The 16730-nt window shown below is 42.0% G+C and overlaps 1 protein-coding gene across 34 annotated transcripts in view; it reads right to left on the bottom strand.

Annotated features, from left to right (window-relative positions):
* Eya1 (EYA transcriptional coactivator and phosphatase 1) overlaps window positions 1–16730 on the bottom strand; it is a 308446-nt gene that overhangs the window by 89286 nt on the left and 202430 nt on the right. For 18 of the 34 annotated variants that reach the window (XM_087550792.1, XM_087550793.1, XM_087550812.1 and 15 more), the window contains 1 exon segment: window positions 15659–15796. In XM_087550792.1, the coding sequence (XP_087406918.1) occupies window positions 15659–15796 (138 nt within the window). 34 annotated transcript variants of the gene reach the window in all.

Genomic DNA, 16730 nt, shown 5'->3' with positions numbered 1-16730 from the left:
AAATGATTACGCTTAGAAATGAACAACTGTGTGTTTGTAAAGATGTGTCGTACACTGAAGTTCACGGTCACATGTGTTTTACACTGAGGTACACTGTCACACAGTACCTCTTTATACACCAGACAGCACAGAATTTTACTGCTAAGAATTTACTCTGGGGAAGAATAAAGAGTTTATTTGGGGAGCTCATTAGTAAAACACTTTGTCACTGCTTTCAACATCGAAGCAAGGGAGCCCCAGCCCTACAAGGGTGCTGCTCTGAAACAGAGTACAGACTGCCAGGGGAGTTGGTGACATGAGATTTTTTCATTTTTTTAAAATAAAAGCACAAACTAAACCAACAAAAATACATTTAATCATCTTATTTTTAAATACATTAGAAATGTGAAAATGTTAAGAAGTTCAAAAACTGGGCTGGAGAGATAGATGACTCAGCAGGGAAAGGCGCTTGCTGCCAAGCCTGGTGACCAGAGTTCGATCCCCAGGACCAGCCTTAGGCAAGTTGTCTTCTAATCTCATTTATGCCATGGTTCACATTCACCCTCCCACCACACACACACACACACACACACACACACACACACACACACACAAGAAATGAGTCCATGGAGCCAATGTAGATTTCTAAATTTTGTACTTAGGCTATACTGTTTCTAGGACTTTTTTCAAAAGGCAATTTTTGAAAGACTAAAGTCGAATGGCAAATGAGGTGCTGAACAGCAGGTGTGTAGACAGAACAAGAAGAGTCCTCAGTGGGAGCTCACTGCTCACAAAGTCATGACTAACACACCGTGGCTGCTTCTCCTACTTTTTACTTACTACTAAACATTTAGATATTGGCTTATGGGTCAGAATCCACAGCAGTAGGGTGTTAATTTGGGGAGGTGCTGGCATGGGAGGTCAGAGGACAACCCTAGATGCTGTTCCTCAGGCACCTTCCAACTTTTTGAGGCAGGGTCTGTGGAACTTTGCAGAGCAAACCGAAGGGTCCGCCCATCTTTGCCTTCAGTCTGAGCATCACTGGGATTTCAGGAGTACACCTTGCTTTGTTACACATGGGTTCTAAAGACTCAAACTTGGCAGAATATGTTTGCTATGCAAGTGCTTAATGGACAGAGTCTTCTCCCAGGCCAGATTAGAGTTTTTGATGCATGAATTAAGAACTTCCTAAACTCTGAACAGATCACCTACAGACTCTAAAATATAATACCCTAATTTTCAAATCTTAGGAGCTTTCTCAAACAACAAGTGAAGTATTTCAGAAAGCAAAACAGTTCTTCCATACAGGGAAAAGGAAAGCAGGTTCTTCCATACATAGAAAAGGGAGGCATTATTTTTTATCCCAGAACACACAAAATTCTCCAATATATTTATGCATCGTTTTCCTCTGTTGACTTCCAAATGAGAAAAATAGTCCATCTCTTTATATATTAAAATTTCTTTCTTCTTTATTAAGCATCTATGAATCTTAAAAGACAGATCCAAGAATTTGTCATTTTCATCGACAGGGGAAATATTTCTTAAGGTAGTTTAAATGCTCTTATCACACTGACTCATATTTGAGGTTTCCTCTTTCATACGTTTTAAAAATAGCCATTCTCCCAAGTCACCAAAACACCTCTCTTGGACAATGAACTTGTTCACACTGTTACTACTCTACACAATGAGGTTCCAGCAATCAATCCATGTCAGTGTCCATTTGCATATGACAATCATAGACGCACAAACCAGGAAGTATTGGGCTCATTCTGATGACTCTGTGAGAATAAGATGACTAAGACATAGACTGTCCCCACACAGGACTTATCAGCACGATGTCAGTTTCATGTTGCTCCCCCTCAACCTCCTGGCTGGCCTGAAGCTCACTGCAGTTAGCCTCATTGGGATATGATTTTTCTTGTATTTGTATATCAGAGAACAAGTACTTAGTAATGATAGTGATATACCAAAAACATAGTTATATATATATATATATATATATATATATATATATATCACTTAGAAATCCCTTCGGAAGTCAATCTAAATTTCTTCTGTATAAGAGTACTTTTCTCAACTTTCACTATTATATACATTCGATAGGAAAAAAATACTTTGGGTTATGACCTGTTACTTTAATTTAAACTATACATTTTTAGGTTATGACTTGCTACTTTCAGTTAAATGACACATTTTTGGGCAATAAATACTGACCTCCATAATCCCCACTCACCAAGAAAATGAATAAGATATAGAAAATATATTTTTAAATGGATGTTTTCATTCCATAAGTTATTCGCTGGAACAAAGTAGGAAAGACCATGGAAGCTATATTGGCACATACAGGCCACTAGGGCAGGGCCAAGTAAATCACAGTTCACTACTCCAAATGGTCCCCAAGTGACTTTCCAGACGTATGCTGCTTCTAACACTGTGCACTGGCTGGAAAGCAACATCAGTTATAGTCATTTGCAGGCTGAGATCCATTCCACTCGGCGTGCTGAAGCTGGAATTTAATGGTACCCCAGTGGCCTCCTAGACTTAATGCAACTTCCAAAAGGATCTCAGTTGCTTCAGGGAGAAGTGTACATCCTAGAGCCCGGGGCTCAGGCCATTTTTGATTTGCTAGAAAGAAGATCTCAGGGCTACTATACCTGGCTTCACATGGAGCTTGGGCAAATCCTGCTGCTTTCTGGTCTGAAACTGCTAACACTAGCTGTTAGCCCCAGGCTTTGCTGGCTCCCTTCCTCCCTCCCCAGCCAGTGCTCGCCTGCCTGTTCTCTTCCCATGGAGGCACTGACTCTTCCTCTAATGAGCATGACAGATCCCATCACTCCTGACTTGAAAAGTAACTGTTAGTGGCTCCCTGTTGCCCTCAGGATAAAGTCAGGCTCCTTGTGGGGCTTATTTACTAGGTCTTAGCTGGTCTGGTCCCTATTTATCTTCTGGTCTGTTTGATCTCTTCCGAGCAGACACAGCCCCACGCCCCAGATGCTCATTCCAGCCCAACTGTGACCCAGCATGCTGTTCTCTGAATGCCGTTCTGCACAGCTCATTTCTGCAGCCAAGTCCTATCAAACTTAATTCTGCACTGTCTAGAAACTTGCTTCTTCAGAAAGCCCCCAGTCCAGTTCTCCACTCATTTCTGTATAAGCCTAGATTATTCTGTGTTCCATTCACTTACCAAATTTTTACCTATGAATGAGTCTGTCTTGGTAACATGTATGATGCATGTGTATATGATCACATCCACGGCTGTCAGCATTTTAGGCCAATTACTACAAATTCATCTATAAACAGACAAGCGGTAGTTATGCCTGTTAATCTTTCCCTATGAGATCGGAGTATATAAATATTATACGCACATACATGTTTGAGTTCATAAAGACACAGGGGTTAGGAAACTCATTTTTTCTGTACCCTGTTAGGTAAATGCACATTTAACCATGATTTAATATCACAGTTTTGATTATCTTTTATTAAGTGCATTGAGTGAGGGAGAGAGGGAGAGAGGGAGAGAGGGAAAGGCGCAGAGAACAAGTTGAGGAAGTCCGTTTTCTTGTCCGACTATGTAGAACCTAGGAATTAAACTCATGTTGTCAGGTTTGCCAGCAAATTCCTTTCCTGCTGAGTAAACAACGGGCAAGGTTAATATTTAAATTCCAGATAAAATAATGACAATTAGGACAAGGTACTATAGTTTTTGTGGAGTCCAAGTGACATTCAAACAGAGGCCTGCCTGTCTTTAAAATCTAAGCAGTGCTCTCCTGCCTATTTTGTCTGGTTTCGTGGGCAGTTGGAAATTCATTGAAATATTCCCAGGGTGTCCTTCTACCAAAGCAACAGAGGCAAACACAGCGGATCCGAGTCTCCGAGTGTTTATCCTGCATGGTGCCCAAACCAAGTATTTGCTCCTCCTTAACACTTCCAGTCCTACTTTCTACGTCCTCATAAGGGAGCGTCACAGGCCATTTTACACATGTGGAAAAGCCCTGGCATTACAGGAGATGTGGCATTCAACTCAAAATATGGAGCCCTTTGTGTTCATAGTGCATCGACTATCAGAGTAGCAGGAGTGCTCTCTTATGCTCGAAATATGCAATCAAAACATGGATGATGAATGGCCTTGAGTAATCAAGAGGCTCCTGTCTTGAAAGGTGCCTATCTGAGCTCTTCCCCAGATCCAGGAATCCCAGCAGTTGGAGTAAAAGGTTAGTGTGTAACTTCAAAGCCCACGCACCAACCAAAACCCCACAGTGCCTGAGTTCTACCACCAAATTCACTACTGGTGCTTCGAAACCACGTAACCAAGATGAGCTGTCTTAACGCACAAAGCAAATAAACACACTCATTCGTAGAACTTGCGTTGGGCATTGGCTGTTCTTTTCAAAACTTTTTCCACATTTATATATGTATATATTTATTATGTGTGCACCTGAGTGCCACATGCAAATGTAGAGGTCAGAGGACGGTTTTAACAACTTGCAGGAACCCACTGTCTTCTGCCCAGTGGATGCCAGGGATGTAACGCAGGTCATCAGGTTGGCAGGGAGCACTCTCACGCACCTTCTGAGCAGCCTGGACTGACCTCAGCTGACCCTGAGCTGAGCTACAGATCGCAAGGAGTGAGAAGCCCTGTGATGACAGTCACTCTGCCCACAGCAGTATCAGTGTTGCCCACTGGACTTCCCAGACCTTCCAAATAAGTGAAATGCAGCAGAAACATCCTAGTCAATGTTTTAGGTTTTATCTCACATGAAACCATTAACGTCACCAGCATGGAAAGCATCCTTGCTTATAACCCACCCGGGTTGAGGAGTTTGGCACATGCTGATTTAAGTGAGTTGTCTGTGACTCTTGAAGTTATACTTCAGGAGGGTGGGGAGGGACCATCTTCTACCTGATAGCTTAAGAAAATTATATCTACTATGGGTTTATTTCTGCAAAAAGCCACCGTTTCTTTGTCCTGGGGGAAGAGACTCATCAGAACCAGTGGAAAATATATTTTCTTTCAGAAAATCTGTGAAGGCCAACATACTTTCCTGTTCATTGGTTTTTTAAGGTTGTGGCTGTTTATTGAATAGGAAGATTACATCTCTGTTATAACAAAATCAAGTTGTATTTTATCAACACATTTTAAAAATTCCACAAACTCACAAGGACAATGGAGAAAAGTGTGGGTTGCACTGAGGTTGGAGACATCAGAATCTTGGACAGGGAGCTGCCTCACCTTGGGTTTGAAGCCACCACACAGCCTGGAACAGAAGCCTGACACTACCCAGAAAGAGCTGAGAGCAAAAGGAAGCTTTAGAGAGAAGCAGGAAAGGAAGCTGAAAATGCATGATGGGGGTTCTGTTGATCCTTTCTTAAAGAACAACACAGAGGAGAAGCGACATTGGGAAAATCCAAGACCCCCAAAGCTCAAACGTTGATATTGGCAAAGCAGGGCCAGGAATGGTTATGAGTCTCCTCTTAAAGATGGAGATGCATGAGGGAGCTACAATAAGTTTGAGAGTAAACATGTGCATCTGGGCTTGGACATGAGTCTGGGCTTTGGGATGTAGAGCTGGAATGAGGGGCTAGGACAGATAGACTCTATTCCCCAAAGTTGTCCATGCATGGCCCACCATGTTAATTATCCAGAAAGTGGTCAAAGCTGTTCTGAAAGCCTCCTGTGGCCCTGTTCCTCTATTAATGCTTCTCTTTATTTATCCTCCCCACTCTTCAAGGCCTAGACAATCCTTGTCTTTCCAATAACCTCGACTAGTCCTGTGTGTGTTGGCTATGCTCTGGGAACACTGGCTCACTAAGAAATGCTATCATAGGTTCTTCTCTAGAACAGATTTGAACAGGCTTTCCTTCATCTCTATGTCCTGTACCTAATTTCTTAAGTTCATTTGTTGTATTTATTTTGCACATGTATCTATATGTGATGTGCATGTATGCTCAAAAGTCTGTGGGAGCATGTCAGGGTATATGTGCATGTGAGGAAGAGTGTGCAGTTTTAGCTATCAGCAGCATAGCAGAACAGTAACCTATGGTACCAACAAAGGTCCAAGAGTTTATTTACTCTAAGTTAGATGTTGACTGCATATCACATGTGTATTGATGAAAATATATTTTGCTTGCATATGAAAGTTTCAAACTCAGAATGCAAGAGTATTCTACGTTTGTATTCCATTTTGAGTTTATTATTACATATAGTGAGAGAGAATGGAACACAGCTTCATTCTTTTGCATGTGAAAGGCCAATTTCTCCCACCATGGGAGGAAAGATAGTCCTCTTTTACTGTGTATTCTTATCATCTTTACTGAGAAATCAGTTGACTATTTACCTCTGGGCTCCCTGTTCTGTTTCACTGGTGTTTAACTTGATATAATACTGTGGTCTATATTAGAGCTATATTCGCCAGTCACTATAGCTCTGCAGTGTATTCTGAAGTCAAGTGGTATGACATCCCACCTTGCTTGAATTTGCTTAAGATTGCCTTTCCCCACATGCCATATTTATTGAGTACATTTATATTTCAATATTTCCTTTTGGTGTCTTGAGTTATTACCAAAATCAGCCAATGTGTAGGATCTTCTTCACAGGACAAATGGATGGGATGTTGTTTTTCAGCTGTAGAATAGCCATTATTTCTATGTTCTGGTTTACTGTTTTCTAATCTGCCATGCAAACTTTCAGAATCAATAATGGTGACATGGTCTCAGATAGTCAAAAGATTGTAATTGATTGTGGTTTATGCAAAAATCATATACACACCAAAAACAGAGACAATGACGTGTAGGAAATTTAATAGACAAATTTGGCATCAAACTGATTCATTCCTAAAAGGCTTGGCTGTCATTATTTTTATTAGGCTGGCACATCATAGAAGTCACCCAGAGATAGGATAACAGAGGCTCTGGTTTCTTGTTTCCATTGTCAGAAGCTCCTACAGAGAAAGGGTGGAACTTTTTCAACCATAGCAAACAAGAAACAGTCTTTCTAGGAGACTTTGTCTGACTCCCCTAGCCCTGCAAGTGTACCTTTAAAACTTACCATCCCTTAAAAACTGTCATTAAAATGTCTCTACTACTTTTTCTCAGTTAAGAACATAGCCTATGTTGGTTTCTGTTCTGTGTGTGATTTCACTGGGAGAATGATGCCCATCCCTAACTTCAAAAAGCTTTAAAAAAAAGAAAAAAAGAAAAAAAAAAGGAACACAGGTCAAGGGTCTACTTCACAGAGAACAAGGGCTCACATTAAAAACCAGAATCCCAAGCAACATGAGCATGCTGGAACCTGCTGGGACTTGTTTGTACTTCCCATGTTTTAGAGTGTTTTCTAGCGTTTCTTCAGTAAGCAGGATGGGGGACGTGTATTTTCACAGAAGGCCATTTGCTTTCTCTCCCTGGCTCTTTTTTGTCATGGGCTATGTCCGTCATCGGGTGCAATGTCTGTGGCAGAAGTTAGCACGAGTCCATGGGGGGAAAGCTCGGAACGCCAGATGGGCTACTGAACAGGGCGGCCTCCTCTTGCATGGAAGACGGAGCTTAATGGACCACATTTCCCCTCGCTTCCAGTTTGTTTTCAAAGCAAAGTTTTTACTTAGGTAATAAAGGCTGTAATCCATTCATCTTTCCTGATATGTTTCTATATATTTCAACTAAAAACAACTCATACAGACAATAAAATTGGTAATGGTCACAAATTATTGCTAAAGCTAGATTTCAAGGGATTTCCATGTAATTTTCAACACTTGAAATAACACAAGATGCCAAAGAGCTGAAATGGAATGTTACCTTTTAAAAAAGCAACTTAGGAAAAAAAACAGATGTAAAAAAGCCAAGAACTTAAAAATACGTATGAGGTGACAGGCAAAGTAATTAAAGCAATTAAGGGGAAAATTAAAAATAAGGCTGTGATCTAACCATAACCTTCTGGTGTCATTGAGCCAGGAAGTGCAGTTCTCAAAAACCTTAATAGATTTTCTTTTCAAAGATTGACTATGCATTTTCCTAAAGCTGTATCTTTGACAAGAGTTCCTCTTGGAGAACACCATTTCAACAGCAAACAACCTGAAATATAAATAAAATAAACCCAGGAGTTTCCAAGTATCTGGTAAATAGAAACAATGCATCTATATGTCTGAAGAGCCTTAGAAAGGAACTGAGCAGAAACAGCAGCAATGTTCTTACACCATTCTCACCTCACCCTGTGCACTTACACACCCAAGCACACGTGTGTACATACACTCATCACACATGACAGTGGAGAGAGGTTGGCTTGCACACACATGCACCCATGCACAAATGCATCCCTGTACACATGTACCCACATGCCCTTTCACACATCCACACATGACACGTGGAGAGAGGTGGGCCTGTGTGCCCTTCGCAAGCTTCTGCCCTGACATATAGTTTCTCTTCACTAGTTTAAACCTCAGTCTTTTTAGCAACACTCACAACAGAGAACTTAAACTTCTTTATCAAAGCACGGGCATCCAAAGAAAAGAATCAGTTTCTACAAACCCTGGGTTCAGTGGTTCCCTAATTGTAGTTCTTCCTAGTTTCCTCCTGAAAAATTCTGATGCCTGGAGTGGAAAGACAGGGATACTTCACAATATCACTTCTCTTGGAGAGCAGTGAAATCCCACAGAGGCAGTGTTTACCTCCGCCATGATAACCTGACATTTTGTCCAGGAAAATCCATGTACTAATAAGGACACAGGTTGCTTTAAATATATACTATGATGGTAAATTCAATGAAAATTTACTACATAAAATTCCAAATTCTTTCCCCCCATAAATCACCAGAGACTATAGATATTATGTTCTAAATGTGACTGAGCTGTAGATCTTTCCAACACCAACAAAACATGCACATGTTTTAGACATATTAATGCTAGACGCTGGGGAGAGAAATCTGAATAACGAGGTTGCTGCCTTTGACAATCTATGGTCCACCGAACTAAGCTGTCATGGAAAGATGGCTTTCCTCACAGCAGAGCTGCCATCAGTTAAGTGATAATATTTTAATTTCCATTCCTTTTGTGTGTGCCTGAAAAATCATGCTTCCCTACCTCCAATAGAGAGAAGCTTCACATTCCCTACAATAGAGACTTTGGAGTTCTGTGCTAGATGGAGCAAATATTCTCTGTGATCTGTGGTGTTTAAGTGGATATCAAAGGCAGCAATAGTTCTGTACTGTTTGTTTAAAATACACATATACATTGAACATTTGCTTGCAGGTCACCTGCTTCTTATGTAAAAGACATAGAAAGGTTTATGGTGTAGGTAGCAAGGAGTCAAGGAGACCAATCAGTGAACCAAAGGCGAAGAGCTTCACCTCATTGGTTTTCTTCCTCCTGTATAGACTCACATGTGTGTACGCATGAGCACATGCAAACACACTCAGACGACTTTCCCTTTGCTCTGCAGCCAGTGCCTGACTGGTGAGCAGGACTGAAAACTCTCCAGGCTTTTTGCACACATAAACCAAGGCTCTCTGCCTCTCCCCTTGTTGATGACTAGCCAACCCTTCAAGCCTGTTCAACCACAAAAGGTTCATGTGTGAGAAAAGCCTCCAGAGACCATTCAAAATATCCTTCCAGGAATACACGAGAACACTGGGGAGCAAACAGAGAATCAAAGGAAGCAACAAAGACTTCACTTTCTCACAGTGAACTCAATGTACCTTGACTGAGAGCATGGATGCTACTGTGTTCCTCAGTTGAAATTAAGATCATAGCCTTTCACGAAAATCACAAACTAATTGAACAGGAAAGAATGATCTAGTGATCTTATTGCAAAGGGAAAAAGCAGATTTCTCAAATGCAGAGAAATATGTCATGGAACTTTAGGGAAGTACACTAAAACAATAGCTGATAGCTGAAAATCCCAAGTGCTAGACTCCCTGGAGCTCGCTGCCTTGACAGAAGCACCAAGTGTCAGAGCATGGCATACAGGAAGGACAGAAAAAGGCCATCTCAGCACCAGGTCCCACAGTGCAAAAAAGGCCACACAGTGATGAGTGAATGTGTTATTTGGGAGCTCTGAAAGGGTTCAAACTCAGATGGGATTCAGAGATGAGTTTTTCTGAAATATTTCTTGAGAATTCTAAGCAGAGAATCAACTGGCTATATGGTTAGTTATGGGCTGTCTCTGCTTCCAGGACCACATGTGCCCTTGAGAAGGCTTGGAGCTCTGGCCTCTACCTTTAGGTTTGTGTGGTTGTAAAGCCTTTCCTGTAGACAAGTTTACCACGTGGTAGGATCAGACGGTGCTACGTCATTCTCCCTTGTAGTGCTAAGTAGTCATCTTTGAGAAGTTCATCATAATACACTAACTGAATGAATTGCTAAGACATTCTTCAGGGGCTTCAGGGGCTTCTTCCTGCAAGACGTTCAGAAGTTTTTGGAAAGATTATGATGGTTTATGTGAAATAATTAAAAATGGCATGCTATTCTAAAGGGCTCAATAGATGCTGCTCCAATTTTATGTGTGGGCATTAATGTGTTCCACTCAACAGAGAATGTTACATTTCTACCTTCTTCCTGAACTGCTTCTATCTTTGTCTAATTTAGAATGAGTCTTGATATATAGCCCTCGTACAATGTAGCCTAGAACACAATAATCCTGCTGCCTCAGCATCCCGAATCTTAGGATTCTAAACACACTCAACACCCAGCCTGCCCCCGAGCTTCTGCACCATAAACATTCCTTGCTGTCAAAGTAGAAACATGACGTCACGTGTAAGTGGGGGACAGTATGGCTGACTCCTTTCTCTCACTGAAAGGCTGAAGTTACTTCTTTGCCAATGATTCTTCTCTGCTGTTCTCACTTGCCAACGCCCATCACCATGGTCACCAACACAACCTTTCTTCCATCCAACTTGCTGTTATTGCACCTGCTGCTTCTATCTGCCCACTCCCACACCCCTGCCCAAACCCACGCCCCTGCCCACTCCCACACCCCTGCCCACTCCCACACCCCTGCCCACTCCCACGCCCCTGCCCACTCCCACGCCCCTGCCCACTCACACGCCCCTGCCCACTCACACGCCCCTGCCCACTCACACGCCCCTGCCCACTCCCACGCCCCTGCCCACTCCCACACCCCTGCCCACTCCCACGCCCCTGCCCACTCCCACGCCCCTGCCCACTCCCACGCCCCTGCCCACTCACACGCCCCTGCCCACTCACACGCCCCTGCCCACTCCCATATCCCTGCCCAAACCCACGCCCCTGCCCACTCACACACAATACCCCTGCGTCTTAGTAATTTTCCCTTCATTTTGAAACATTACATAGATTTAGCTCTAAAATTTTTCGTTTCTTTTCTGGGTTTCTTGGTTATATTGCTATTGGAATTTTTGATGGTTAAAAGTTTGAAAATATATTTTATTAAATACATTAAACATCAACCATACTTTATGCACATATATAGCAATATATCATGTAAAATATACATTACACGGATAGCCTAGTCAGGGCACCAGTGGAAGGGGAAGCCCTTGGTCCTGCCAAGGCTGGACCCCCAGTGAACGGGATTCTTGGGAAGAGGGTAGTAATGGGGGGAGGGTAGGGGGAAACATCTGTAGAGAAGGGGAGGGAGAGGGGTTAGGGGGATGTTGGCCTGGAAACCAGGAAAGGGAATAACATTTGAAATGTAAATAAGAAATACCCAATTTAATAAAGATGGAGAAAAAAAGAAAAAATGCATTACACATACTAACACACATGCACACCTCATCCCTTTGGAAAATGAGATAGATGATGGTTCATAATCTGGAATTATCACAAACTTTTGATCCTCCTCCTCCTCCTCCTCATCTTCTTCCTCATCAAGCAAACACTTGATCACTACCATAGAGGAGATAGTAAGGATGAAGTCACCACAAGACTTGTCATAGTGAGGTCCACGTGGGTCAGGGTGTTTCGGACATCTTAACTCCGTCTTATTTCATTCCCATGGGAGGCACCATCTCCTTTGTGTCTATAAGGAGGATTGGAGGGGCCAGGACCATGAGGAGGTTGTCTGGCTCTAGAACCATATTCTCTAACCACGGTCAAAGCTCTCTAACTTCATCTTTATACTCTCTCTGTGTATCTGAACACGTTGGGACAGATGATGCACACCCGTCCTCTTCATGTCAGTCAGCAGGACACTTAGAGGAAGCAGGCACCACCCCTCAGTTTCCTTGAGAGCCCTGGGTATCCGTCCTATTCGTTAAAGAGTGAAAAGCACCTCTTGAAGGAGAAAACAAGCAACAAACAAACAAAAGAGTCATTGTAGACAGCTACAATACATTCTGACTCCTCTTCTAGCTGGCAGATCAATTTTTTTTTCCATTTGGGAATTAAACTGATCATGTTAATATCCAGTCTACGCCCAGCGCAGGATGAAATGAAGCAAGGGAGCAGTGTTACTCTTTATGGATTAATGCAATCTGAGGAATTCTGAAAGTCATTTTAGAGATGGCACAAAAATGCTGTACTGGGGCCTGGAGAGGAAGACCCTGTGATTACGAGTGCTTGTTGCACTTGCAGAGGACCAGAGTCTGGTCCCAGTGCCCATGTTAGGAAGCTCAGTCACGTGTTACTCCAGCTCCAGGGTTTCTGATGCCCTCTTCTGAACTCCATGGGTACTGCCCTCCCCGTCTCCCCCACACAGACATGCACATAGACATAAATAATTTTTTAATCTTAAAAAACTGCATTGAGAGGATACTTGGACTGGACCTGGAAGCACATGTATATAAGCCCAACACTTGGTAGGCTGAGGCAGTCGAATTAGGAATTCAAGACTACCCTGGCTATGTGTGTCAAGTCTGAGGCTAGCCTGGGCTATATAGCAAGGCAGTATTTCAAAATAAAATTAAAAGGGAAAGAAAGCAGAAGAGATGCTGCAAAGTCAAGAGACTCCACAGGAAGGCATACAGAATCACTGATCAACAGCAGAGGCTTTCATGCTCCATTTAATAGGGTACGTTTGGAAGTGGCTGAGGTGACCCAGTTGTTAAAGTCTGGCAGCACAGGCGTAATAAAGACTTCAGCTAAAATCCCCAACACCTGCATAAAACCAACCAGTCCTGGAACAAACCCAGCACTTGTGGTGATGTGAACAGGCAGATCCCTGGGGTACACACACACACACACACACACACACACACACACGCACAGAATCCTAAGTTGTCTGCTTAGTGTGAGTTCTCATCTATCCCTCTCTGTATGTAGTGTGTGTGTGTGTGTGTGTGTGTGTGTGTGTGTGTGTGTGTACATGTGCATGTGCATGAAATGTCCCTGAAATCCGAAACCATCTGACATTAAAATATGTCTCTCCTCAGGCATATTGACAACCACTATTTCTCAAGGTATCTAAGTCCAAGGCTGGGTGTTCTGTGTCCTAACACTTTATTGATTGACAATGAAGCCAAACACAATTCAGGAAATATGATTAAAAGAATGAAATACAAAAAACTTATAAGACATTTAAAACCATTTGCCTTGGGCTGAAGAGATGGCTCAGCACTTAAGAGCACTTACTACTCTGGACAGGACACAGACAAGCTACCTATAACGGCAGTTCCAAGGGAGCGAAGATGCTTTGCTGACTCCCATGGGCACCAGACATGCATGTGGTATACATACATGTATGTAAGCAAAACAGCCACACATATACTATACAATAAAATGTATTTTTAAAAACAATCACTTGTCTTAACACCAGATTCTCTTGACGTCTGCGGTGGCCTCTCCTCAGAGGGTGTTTCCTTTCAGTTGTTTGACATTGCTTCTGCTCTAGCAGGCTGAGATGCCTCATGGGCAATGGGACCCCCATCCTACACTGCTTATTTCCCCCAGAGTCTGGAGCCAGCTACGGTGGCTGAATGTATTTGGTTGCCTCTCTTTTTGACAAGATCCTGTGACATATGCAATTGCTCCTGGTCTGAGAAACTCATCAGTGAAGTGTCTCTACTGCCTTTGGTTCTGCCTGTGTCTCTACTTAGTTGAAGTTCAGTGTGTGTACAGCCTGCTGCAAGACAACTGAAAGGTCCTGGCCTGCTCCAAGACAGCTGAAAGGTTCCGGAGCCTAGCAAATAAGTAGTCTCCTTCTACCAATAAGTCCTGTCTCCTGTAAAACTGTTTTGTTCTGTAGCCAATAAACAGATCAAGAGTTTATAATTCAAGCTGAATTTTTTTTTGTATACCAAATGCAAAACCAAATGGGAAAATTTAGTGGATCTTGACCAATAGAATTTTAACTTGGTATATGATAAAAACTAAACAAACAAAAATCATAAAGTATTCATATGCTTATGAAATAGTGTAAAAGATCAAGAACCTAAGTACAATAAAGCATTGAAGAAAGATGATACCAGTGAATAGAAAAAAATAATTTTATCTCCTTAGTTTTAAAACACACATAAAAGAAATGAAGTTAACATCAATGTGTGCATTTCCTATGATGTACCATTGCTCATGTAAGTATAAAAGATATTTTCAGGAAGCATAAAAGAATTTCCCTAGAATCTCACACTTGCAGTTGTCAAGAGAAATAATTAGAAATACAGATGAGGTATGCAGAGCATTGCTGGAAATGCCCACTTAACATGGGATTGTTAAATTCAGTACCCCTGAGCACCATGCAGCCACTAAATGACATTTTAGGAAATCACTTAGTGATGTAAAAAGGTGTTTATACAATTGCCTCTGGTGTATGTACATAGATAAGAATGGTGAGAATTTTATGTCATAGAAATTACTTTTGCTTCTTCACCTTTTCTAACTTATCCTGAACAGATAATGTAGTAAGCACATAATAAACATGAGAAATGAAAATCATGCAAAGAATTCCTTCAGCCAGGAAGCAGGAAGGAGGAAGGAGTGAATTTCACTGTCTGCATCATAGAGAATGAAATTAGTTTGTGAATCTGATGTTTGGTATAAAAAAAGTATCAGAAAAATGTTTAATTATGTGAAACTTTTCTCCAGTACTGTACAGATGCACTCGCCAGGTAACAATCTGCTAATGACAAGTGATATCTATTCGTCTTGAGGAGGCTCTGACAGCCCATGCTTGCGCTGCCATTCTGCCTGGATTGTACCTACGCCGTGTTTTGTGTGCAATTTCAAACGGAGACCCAGACACTGGTTCTTGGAAGCATTATTTTGAGGCTCCACTGGTAGCTGTAACGGGATCTGTGTAGATTTGATTTGGTCTTTGGTAAGTCGATGAGTCAGTACACATCACATACTGCACTTACAGAGCAGAGTGTACTGTCCCTAACACTACCCCATCACTAACATGCAGAAACCATATTCCTTGTAGAAAAGCTGCTTGGTAATCCAGGGGCTTCTACAGACAGCCTCTTCCATGGCCAACTTCCCTTACTTTTTATTCTTTTTCTAACTGGTAACAGACGCAAAAGCAGAGACTTCGCATTAAAAATAAGACCAGAGAATTTGAAAATGCCATCTGTAGAGATCATTCCATCTAATTATCTCACAAAAGTTAGAAGAATCCTGATCCAGAGGGCAGAAGCTGAGGAAGCTAATTTGAAGTGTGTTGCCATCTCACCTCCGAGCCCAGTTCACTGACCTCATCAGCCCCCAGCTAAGAAACATCACATTTGCTTTAGGAATGAACTGCCAACAGCTGAAGGGAACCAGCAGAGCGGCTGTATACAGACCTTGCATCTGGTAGCTGTACGGTGCCTGTCCAGGTTGAGGGGTGCCAAAGCTCGTGCCATAGCTGAGAAATCCCGTCTGTCCGGGTGATTGAGACTGTGACAATCCGCCTTCCGTCTTGATGCCTGCCCACAATGCACCTAAATCAGTTAGTGACAGCTGATCTATCTGTTCCTGTTCAGAAGCTGGTAAATATAGACAAGCACACCCCACAACTGCCCAGTCAAATGCCCCCTCCCAGTCTTCTGCAGGACGACAAGGTGCGAATGGTTACAGTTGGAGGCCATAAGCCACAAGGTCAATTTTTTAAAAAATTGTTTTGAATGTATTTGCACGATTCTCTCTGATTTTCCTGCATCCAGCTTTCTAGAAAGCAGAACTCTTGAGGTATCATTTCCATAATTCATTTCGTTATTTCACTAGGATAGGTCACTCTGTCATAGTCAAGAAATAATCACAATGAAAGGTTGATCCCACAGTTCCACAATCTCTAAATCTCCTTTTCCCTGAGAAGTAGCTACTGAGTTCCTACCACCACCCGCCATCTTTTTTTCTCAATTTTGATGCTAGTACACAAGACATTTTGAAGTCAAAGAAAGCAATACAGAGTCAACATAATAGGGAGCTTTCCTCAGAGTATCTAAATCAATGGCTCTCAGCTTTCCTAAAGCTGTGACCTTAATACAGTTCCTCTTGCCTTGGTGACCTCCAACCATAAAACTGTTTGATAACTACTTCATCTCCATAACACTGCTATTGTTGTGAATCTGAATCCTAATGTAAAGATCTGATACGTGACCCTCACGGGGGTCACAACCCATAGACGGAGAGCCATAAATCTAGATCTTTCTGGAAAGGAAGCATTAAATAGTAGAAGGTCAAAGAACTGAACCTCAAAAACAGTGACTAAGAAACCTATGGATGTGGCCAGTGGTACCTTTTATCCTGACTTATTTTCAAACATTTAAGTGTAATTCTTCTAAATGAGGCTAAAGTACACCTTCATTTACATTATTGTGTAAATGCAAGTTTATACTTTGTAGGATTACAGAAAAACAAGTTACTGTGGTCCTC

Source organism: Rattus norvegicus, chromosome 5 (assembly GCF_021556685.1).
Source record: "Rattus norvegicus strain SHRSP/BbbUtx chromosome 5, alternate assembly SHRSP_T2T, whole genome shotgun sequence".
Classification (NCBI taxonomy): domain Eukaryota; kingdom Metazoa; phylum Chordata; class Mammalia; order Rodentia; family Muridae; genus Rattus; species Rattus norvegicus.
The sequence above is the reverse complement of the archived record's forward strand: the minus strand, read 5'-3'. Positions and strand labels throughout refer to the sequence as shown.